Below are 9,131 nucleotides of genomic sequence, written 5' to 3' on the forward strand. Positions count from 1 at the left end.
AATAAACATCATCCGGATGAAATTCTTTTGTAATTAAGGAGGTTGAGAATTAACTTGTAATAAGTGACTTAAAAATTTCTCACACCATTTAATCATGAATCGGGACGCTTCTATAGAGAAACTTAGAAACAGTCGTATTCATATGAAGCGGTGTCTTCTAGTTTAGTTTTTTTTAAAAAAAAAAAATTAAATAGGATATTTTAGATTAAAAGGGTATTTAGATAATTCAATATATTAGTAATTATTTATAAGGACAAATTGGTTCAGCTTTTAACTTTTGAGATCCCCACTTTATAATAATTAGAAGATTATATAACAAAACAAAAAAAGTGGGAATTAATAACCTTATATGTTGTTTATGAAGGTTAACAAGGTTCAATGATCATAATATAGAAGGGATAAAAACCTAAGTTTTGAAGAATGGGTTGTGTGCAAATATAGTTAAAAGTTTTGTGCACTATTGGCATTTAAAATACGGTTAAAGGCTTTATGCATTATTGACATTAAAATAGATATGATTATTTCACAAAAATCAACGGAGATATTTAGTTACTACTTACTAAGAGGGGACAACTTTTCTGAAAGGACACTTTAAATTATTAATTTTTTTTCTTAATAAATATTTATTATTAACTATACTTAAGCTATTTAAAGTATTTAAAAGGATATTTCGGTAATTCGAGGTCTCGCCACTTTTATAATAATATAGATTTGTTCAAATAATAAAAGTTCCCCCTCCTCAATTCAAGGAGTTAAATGAATGTAAGTTGTTTCCTTTCCCTACTCTGTTGGATCTTTAATAATCCAACTTGGACTATTTCTCGTTTTCTTTGTCTTTCATCTCCCTCCACAAAACAAACCGAATCCTCTCATCATCTCACTTCTCACTTCTTGCTTTCATTTCTATTACTAACTTCAACATAAAGGCTATTGCAAAAACTAAAAAAAGAAGTAGCAAATTGGATGTAATCCAAATCACAACCAAACATGCCAACAGCAAGAGCTCGTTTGGGCAGAAGACCATCCAGTTCTTCCTACTCATCAACTATTACTACTATCATCTTTGTATCATTATGTGTTTTAGGCGTATGGCTTCTCACCTCCACCTCTGTTATTCCTCCCAAATCCACCACTCGAACATCCACCGAATCTACCACCTCCACTTCTTCTTCTCTTGCCTCCACCATTATGGATGCCCACAAGACCATTTCTAACAATGGAAGAACACCTGTTTTTAAGGACACACAAGGAGACCTTCCTGATGATGCCATAAAACCTGATGACGCTAACCGGCCTCAGGATACTAGGGAAAATGACAAGCCCCAGACAGATGTCTCATCAGATATTACAAAGTATTCTGGTGGTAGAGATAGTTTAAACGGGAATGGTGAATCGTTGCAAGGTAGTGAAAATGGAAAACTAGAAGATGACAAGAAAAATGGAAATCTAGCTGCTGCAGAGCACTCTCACGGATTGCATGGAATCGAATCTGTTGAAGAGCAAGAGAAGCAGAAACTATTGGAGACACAAACATCTGAGGAAAGTTCCATCACTCACAGGCAAGAAGCTGAGCAAATAACTGCAGGAATCGGAAAGACAATAACTGGAAAAGAATCTAAAGATAAGGGAAGCCTAGGAAAAGATAAGGCTGAAGAGGACGTGTCGTTGGATTCAGGAAATGATGCCCATGGAGTTTCAACAGATAACACCAAGAACATATTGACAGATCAAGAGCAACAAAAACGACTAGAGCAGCATCAACAACAGGAAGATGACCAAATGCAACAGCAACAGAAACAATCAGAAGAACAAACTCAAGGAGTAATGAGTAAAGATCAAATCAAACATGACGAGGCACCTATATTAAAAGATGTTAAAATTCAACATGACCATAAGGCTCCCGTAAACTTAACTAATAACCTACCTGTTCTGAAGACTGAAAATCACAAGACTGAAACCATTGTACCAAAAGAGTCTAAAGAATCAAAGAAGTCCTGGTCGACACAAGCTGATCATTCAGTTAACCAGAAAGAAAGACGAACAGTCGGATCAAATAACAAAGACAGCAGTGTCCCGGAACAGAATTGGCAGCTGTGCGAGGTGGCAGCTGGTGCAGACTACATACCATGTTTAGACAACGAGGAAGCAATAAAAAAGCTAAAAACCACAAAGCATTATGAACATCGCGAAAGACACTGTCCTCAGGAACCTCCTACCTGCCTTGTCCCCTTGCCTCAGGGATACAAGACACCAATTGAGTGGCCTAAAAGCAGAGATAAGGTAGTTGTCTGTTCAGAAGTACTTTGTTACTTAATATGTATCCCAAAAATGTTAATCTTTTGAGAATTTTCTGTTTTTATCCAGATATGGTACCATAATGTGCCTCATACATTGTTAGCAGAGGTGAAGGGGCACCAAAACTGGGTGAAGGTTTCTGGTGAATTCCTAACTTTCCCAGGTGGAGGTACCCAGTTTATCCATGGAGCATTGCATTACATTGATTTTGTACAAGAGGTATGTCATCCATCACCAAAAACTATAATAACAACAATACATTTATCTTTTAAACATTAACTTTATATCAAGATAATGACTAAACCTTTCCTCATGGCCTCTACTCAATAATATCATAGGATGATCAACCCAAAAATAAAAAGGACATCTTAAAACTAATTACTAGAAGAAGATATGTACCACTTTTGACAATTCAATGATGCTGAAGATTTATTTCAATCAACTGGTTGTAGGCAGTTCCGGATATAGCATGGGGAAAGCACACTCGAGTAGTATTAGATGTTGGCTGTGGAGTCGCGAGTTTTGGTGGTTATCTTTTCGAGAGAGATGTTCTTGCAATGTCTTTCGCACCTAAAGATGAACATGAGGCACAAGTTCAATTTGCACTAGAAAGGGGAATACCTGCAATATCTGCAGTGATGGGTACTCAGAGGTTGCCATTTCCAAGTGGAGTTTTTGACCTTGTGCATTGTGCACGCTGCAGAGTCCCTTGGCATGAAGAATTTAATTAATATTATATATATATATATATATATATATATATATATATATATATATATATATATATATATATATATATATATATATATATATATATATATATATATATTACAGCTATTTCACCATTCAAGTCCTCATTAAGACTCTGCCTTTGAGTTATCATATAGATTTGTTAATAAAGTTTAAATATGCGATGAAGGTGGTGCTCTTCTCCTGGAACTGAATCGTGTACTTCGCCCCGGAGGTTACTTTGCCTGGTCTGCAACTCCTGTGTACCAAACTCTTGAAGAAGATGTTGAGATATGGAAGGGTAAGATCCTACTCATTCCTTTCGCTTAATGTCGATCGTTTAATGTAAAATTAACACCTTTGCTGTTTTTCGGTTCTCTTAACAGCAATGTCTAATCTGACGGTGTCCATGTGCTGGGAGCTTATAACCATAAAGAAGGACAAACTAAACTCCGTTGGTGTTGCTATCTACCACAAACCAGACACAAATGACTGCTACGATCAAAGAAAACAAAACAAACCCCCAATGTGTAAACCAGATGATGATCCTAATGCTGCCTGGTAAGCTCACTGTAAGAACAGACTAAGAATTTGTCGTCCAACAAGATTTTGTTTACTCAGTGAAATCTGCCTGCCAATACCATTTGGAATATCTACAAAGAATATAATTTCCACATATTCTTGAGAACTGCTTACCAAGTTTTAATGAGATTGGATTACAATACACATTTCAGGTATGTTGCCTTCCATTCATGTATACATAGGGTGCCGACTGAAGAAAAGGAAAGAGGATATCGGTGGCCTGTAGAGTGGCCTGAGCGACTACAGACCCCTCCATACTGGCTAAACCAATCACAAGTTGGAATTTATGGAAAACCAGCTCCAGATGACTTTGCAGCAGATTTGGAACATTGGAAACGTTTGGTAAGCAAGGTGTATATGAACGGACTGGGAATTAGCTGGTCAAATGTGAGAAACGCCATGGACATGAGAGCAGTATATGGAGGGTAACTAACTTCTCTCTTCTTACCTCTGGTTATGCACCAAAAAGAGTACTGATAAAAGGCTCCTATTAACAGGTTTGCTGCAGCTCTTAGAGATCTCAAACTGTGGGTGTTGAATGTGGTGAATGTCAACTCTCCGGATACACTTCCTATAATATACGAACGTGGTCTTTTTGGGATTTATCATGATTGGTGTGAATCCTTCAGTACATACCCAAGGACATACGATCTACTACATGCTGATCATCTTTTCTCCCAGTTAAAGAAGAGGTAATAGTAGTTTATGGAGTAGAACCTTGTCCTGTTTTAAAATGGTTCATGTACCATGACCTAGACTTTCATGGGGCATTTGTAGGTGTAAAATTGTTGCTGTGTTAGCAGAGATTGACAGAATAGTTAGACCTGGAGGTTACTTGATTGTCCGTGATGATTCCGCCACAACTAAGGAAGTAGAGAACTTACTCAAGTCTCTGCATTGGGAAATTCGGAAAACCATCTCCCATAACCAAGTTGGAATACTAAGTGCACAGAAGACTTTGTGGCGGCCAAGCGCTTCTGCTGCACCAACCTGACTACAAAGTCAGGAGAATCTCAAATTGTCTAAATCTGTAGTTTTTACTCTATAGCAAGCACAACAAGCAATTCTATTTTGTAGCCTAAAGTTCTTCATGTAATGCTGCGAGCAGGCAAGAAGCTGCTACCGTAGCTTTTGTTATTTATTTTTTATAGTTATTTATTTATTCTTTGATAGATAAAGAAGGCAAAGTGCTGCCGGCAAATGCCGCAGCTCTTGTTATTGATTAATTGCAAGGCTAATGAAACATTTAGCATACAGATGCATAATTACAACGACCGAGAACTGAAGTTCCCCATTTATTTTTTTTGAAAAAGGTAACAACTGAAGTTCCCCATTTATTAATCTCTTCTTCAAGCATGTCTCGTAGTCATCTTATCATTTTTCTTTTTCCCTTCTTAGTCGCTTTTATTTTTTTCTCCGCGGGTTGTTTGTATTTTTTCGAGACTCGCCAACTTCAGTTTTGTCCAAGACATCTAGCATTAAGAAGGTCAACAAAAAGGACAAACAGCTCTTGGAGGAGTGAGTGCTTGATCACTGAGTTTTGATGGCTATATCTTTTTTTGGAGCGAACTCAGGGCTACTTTGAAGCACATTGATACAAGTTATACCTTTTTAAACAAAAGGCTACACAGATTCCACTTTGTCTATGGATAAAGACATTATAAGTAACGCAACTATGAATCTCACAGTAAGTTTGATCTTGGCTTAAGATAAATGCTAACGGCATGCTTAACGCATGAAAATTGGACAAAAGGTTGTCTTTCTAGTAGCAGACAGGTTTCCTCAACCAATTTGGTTGGGTCAGCTTTAAGATTGATTTAAAAAAAATTATGAGCTGCTTTGACAAAGATAGACTCTGTTGAAATGCGAATGGGTCTGCAGAGCTCATGAATAATGGCATTTAGCAGTAATTATAAATGCAACAGATTAGGCAGACGGATATTTCTCTAAATGAATACAAAGGATCTGAGTTAACAGCTTTCCTTATGTGCCAAGCATGGCATTTCTTCACTCTTATGTCTCTATATTTGTTACAATTTGGATCTACACAAGCTTTTTCATACTGCCATTCGCTCAGATATTAATCTTCTGGGAACATTTGTATCCACGGGTTCTAGAATCTAGATCCACATAAATTAGATTCTAAAGTTTGAAATTTGAACAACATAACTGGAATTGGAGCATAGTCTGTACTAGAGGATTTCTCTAATTCCACGCCTCTTGTTATCCTATTCCATTTTACTTTTGTTCATTTGTAAACAACCTGCTGTCTCTGCACAGTGTACACTGAAGTTATAGCTAGTGAAGGACATATGCATTTGAATTAAGTTCAAATCCCTAGTTGTTTGTCCAGATACCCATTTTTCAGCATGAGAAACGAAACGAACAGCATAGTAAGCATACAAATTTTTAGTTTAGAGCTGGACCTACCAAACTAAACTAAGCTCTCCATGAATGCATTGTAGCTTCAGGAATTCAGATAAGATGCTTGAATCTCTCGACTTGCAGTACTTTACTCTTTCTTAAGTAGACTTTGCAACTGACCGTTCTTGACAGCAATTTGAAGATCTAATAAAAAGCCAAAAAAATGAAAATCACAAAAACAAAAAGAATCAAGTGTTACAAGCTGATAATATCAGGTCAGGAGAACAGGAATCAGACAACTGAAATCACAAGGCCTACCCTCTGAACCACCAATATGCTTCCCATTCACAAACACTTGCGGAACTGTGCTGCGGCCCACCAGATCCAAAAGGACATCTTGAATACGACCGCCATCGTCTGAGCAGATATTTTGTAAGTTTGAAGCAAATATATTAATTCCATCGCTAGATGTGACAACCAATGTAGACTAACACGGATAGACAATCAAATAGTCAACGAAAACTCTGTGTTTTTTGCCATGAATTGTTTTCAAGTGTTCTACTTTAGTTTCATTTCTTTCTACAGGTTCCAAGGGAGGGGTATTGACAACAAATTACCTCGAAGATCAAGCTCCACCACAAATGGTTGTTCTTGAAGTTCATTGAAGATGCGTTTGGCACGCTTGCAGTACCTATTGTCAAAAGACAATACAAATTAGCAGGAAAAGGACATAAACTACAAACATCAACATGCACTTAAAAAGCTAACTCAAAGTCTCAGACACAAGGTATTTTATAATTCTTTTTTCTTTTTATGGTCAAGATAAATAAAACAAGGCATAGCATAAAGATGTGGCAGCATACAGAGCACCACTACAGCCTATGATGCCTCAAATCCATTGTTATCTTTAATCTTATTCATGTATACATATCCTGTCTAAGCATAATGTTTGTTCCAAGCAGCACATAGAACATCGCAAATCACATGCTCAGCTATTAAAATCGATTGGTTACTCACTACGTTCCTTCTTTGCCAAAATGAAAGGTATGATTATTATTTTCAGGTTTCAATATTGAAGAGAAATAGAAGGCAGTGGATGTCTAGAAAATTTGTCCAACAAACATGTGAATCATCAGCTCTGACATTGGTGACTAGGATTATCTTGGCAACATGTCTTATTAGACAGAGAATCTAGTGATTAGTCCATGTGCGCCCAAGCTAGCCTGGACAGGACTGATATTTTTTAAAAAATTGCCTGATACAGAAATCTGAGAATTAGTTCTCAATTAACTAGCAAAGCAGAATAAAAACCCTAAAAGGAAAATAAAAGATGATCTCTTTCATCTGCAGGCTTTACATTATGCTACGAAAGTTAAAAAGTTCTAATCAATTCTTAGTTTTGATCATACAGTGATACACTGATCCTTACGGGCAATAGGATTTGGAGAAGATGGCGATCTTGTTAGAATATATGATATTTTGAACAAAAGCAGAAGGAGAACTAGAAGCTAGGGCTTCTTCTGGACCTTTCACCATCGCCATTACTCCAAACACAGCAATCATCATAAGCAAATTACGCTTGACCATCATTTTCTCGTTTTCTACTTCACGAACAATAAAGCGTTCGATAAACTGTTGAGTTTTAGAGAAAAAAGTGAGGAAGAGGGGTTTTGTAGCCTCAGCAGAAACCCGAAGACGGCGGATCTCGTCGGCGGTTTTCTCCACGCGGTTACGGAACTGTTCCACGACGGAGATTTTGGAGAGGTCACGTGCTTTGGGAATGAGAAACTGGAAACCGGGTTTAGTAGGAAGTTTGTGACATTGTCTGAAGCACCGGTTTTCTATTTTGGTTAAACGAGCCGCCGGGTTGATGTGAATCATGACGGAGGAGTTGACTGCCATTTTTACTGTAAAGACCGGAAACCCGACAACGAAAGATTAACTTTTGGGACCTACAAAATGCTTTTTACAATTTACTGAATTTTCATTTGAGTGAATGAGCCCATTTATTACTTATATTATACAGGTTTTGGTACTGTTATCTGGTATCACTCTTTCTGGGAAGTAGTAAATTATTACTATCAATTGTGCTACAAAAAACGTGATAATTTAGACACACCACATTATGTATACTTCATAACCAAACTTTACAAATATGATAACAAAAACACACGTGAAACCCATGGGGGAAAAAGTAAGCAAATGCAAGTAGTATTCGTACGGGTTTTGAGTTTTTAATATTTTTTGAAAGAACCATTTTTGGAATAAACAAAAAGTAATCAGTAGTATTATTTTTAAAATATTTCCAATGAATCCCCCCAAAAATGTGACTAATAGATATCTTTAACTAAAATGTGAAATTTTCGAAACTGAATTTTTTGAGTATAAACATTAAGTGCGAATAAGTTCCAACCCTATAAAGCAATATATTCGGATCATTCTTGAAATATACTACATGAAATTTTAATCTTGTATCAGGATTATTTCTAGTCTTAATCCTAATATCAATGTATATTCATAACTTGCTGTCAGTATTTGCCAAAACTAGTTTCCAAGCCAAGGGATAAAAATAAGGAAAATTAGAGTAGCTAACAACTTGTTGATCAATAAAGGGAAAAGAGTTTCTATTCTCAAGAGCACAAAGGTGAAGTTTACAAAGATTTCACCTTGTTTACTGTATCTGCTTGCTCGTAAATCTGTTATCAATTATATAATGAAGATAGCAAACAACAATTTATATAAAGTTAAACAATTATATGAATTCTAGTTTCCAAACAAATCTATCAAGGCTTAACATCAGGATTGCTCTTGTAAAGCTTATTGTATTCCTCCAGTTCTTCGTAATACATGTCCCACACGCACGGAACACATCCATTGCCGCAACAATCGCCCGGCAACGGCTTCTCCGGCGGCGGCGGAATGGTAACCTTTGATTTCTCCTGATTCTTCTCCGACTCCGTTTTATTATTCATCGTTGACTCTATGGTGCACTTATTATTCACTGTTGACTCTATGGAGTTCTTTTTATTCGCTTCCTCGGCCATCGGACTTTTGAGTGCAGCGATATTACGGCCCGATAGATATCTAGGATGACTGAATCGGATCAGATTGATAGTTGAGATTCTTCCAAAAGTCAGATCTGTTATAGGCATGAGAAACGC

General features: G+C 36.8%; 2 protein-coding genes across 3 annotated transcripts; one reads left to right on the forward strand and one right to left on the reverse strand.

The window, feature by feature from the left end:
* Positions 1 to 780: 780 nt before the first annotated feature.
* Positions 781 to 4,723, forward strand: LOC107784787 (putative methyltransferase PMT27). The gene is made up of 8 exons (XM_075249961.1): positions 781 to 2,280; positions 2,365 to 2,514; positions 2,748 to 3,014; positions 3,211 to 3,325; positions 3,411 to 3,585; positions 3,759 to 4,031; positions 4,104 to 4,298; positions 4,384 to 4,723. The coding sequence occupies exons 1-8, from the start codon at positions 988 to 990 to the stop codon at positions 4,598 to 4,600; spliced, it is 2,685 nt and encodes an 894-aa protein (XP_075106062.1). The 5' UTR covers positions 781 to 987; the 3' UTR covers positions 4,601 to 4,723.
* A 1,083-nt stretch (positions 4,724 to 5,806) lies between these two features.
* Positions 5,807 to 8,000, reverse strand: LOC107784788 (uncharacterized). Of its 2 annotated transcripts, XR_012707861.1 has the most exons (5): positions 7,400 to 8,000; positions 6,588 to 6,661; positions 6,289 to 6,387; positions 6,037 to 6,174; positions 5,807 to 5,878 (listed from the first exon to the last, which is right to left on the reverse strand). XR_012707861.1 is itself a non-coding variant. In XM_016605971.2 (4 exons), the coding sequence occupies exons 1-4, from the start codon at positions 7,870 to 7,872 to the stop codon at positions 6,119 to 6,121; spliced, it is 702 nt and encodes a 233-aa protein (XP_016461457.1). In that variant the 5' UTR covers positions 7,873 to 8,000; the 3' UTR covers positions 5,899 to 6,118. The 2 variants fall into 2 exon arrangements, 1 of the variants encoding a protein (XP_016461457.1); XM_016605971.2 differs by lacking the exon at positions 5,807 to 5,878 and having other exon boundaries at positions 5,899 to 6,174.
* Positions 8,001 to 9,131: the final 1,131 nt, after the last annotated feature.

The sequence above is a fragment of the Nicotiana tabacum genome, chromosome 3 (genome assembly GCF_000715075.1).
Source record: "Nicotiana tabacum cultivar K326 chromosome 3, ASM71507v2, whole genome shotgun sequence".
Taxonomy (NCBI): domain Eukaryota; kingdom Viridiplantae; phylum Streptophyta; class Magnoliopsida; order Solanales; family Solanaceae; genus Nicotiana; species Nicotiana tabacum.

Bases quoted from the DNA above. Each gene is read 5' to 3' on its own strand.
- LOC107784788 (XM_016605971.2), bottom strand. From the start codon at position 7,872: ATGGCAGTCAACTCCTCCGTCATGATTCACATCAACCCGGCGGCTCGT. The intron at 6,662-7,399 runs GTAAGGATCAGT...TTTTGACAATAG, and splicing joins TTCTCCAAATCCTATTGCCC to GTACTGCAAGCGTGCCAAAC. The intron at 6,388-6,587 runs GTAATTTGTTGT...ATATCTGCTCAG, and splicing joins GGTGGAGCTTGATCTTCGAG to ACGATGGCGGTCGTATTCAA.
- LOC107784787 (XM_075249961.1), top strand. From the start codon at position 988: ATGCCAACAGCAAGAGCTCGTTTGGGCAGAAGACCATCCAGTTCTTCC. The intron at 3,326-3,410 runs GTAAGATCCTAC...TTCTCTTAACAG, and splicing joins AGATGTTGAGATATGGAAGG to CAATGTCTAATCTGACGGTG. The intron at 4,299-4,383 runs GTAATAGTAGTT...GGGCATTTGTAG, and splicing joins TTCTCCCAGTTAAAGAAGAG to GTGTAAAATTGTTGCTGTGT.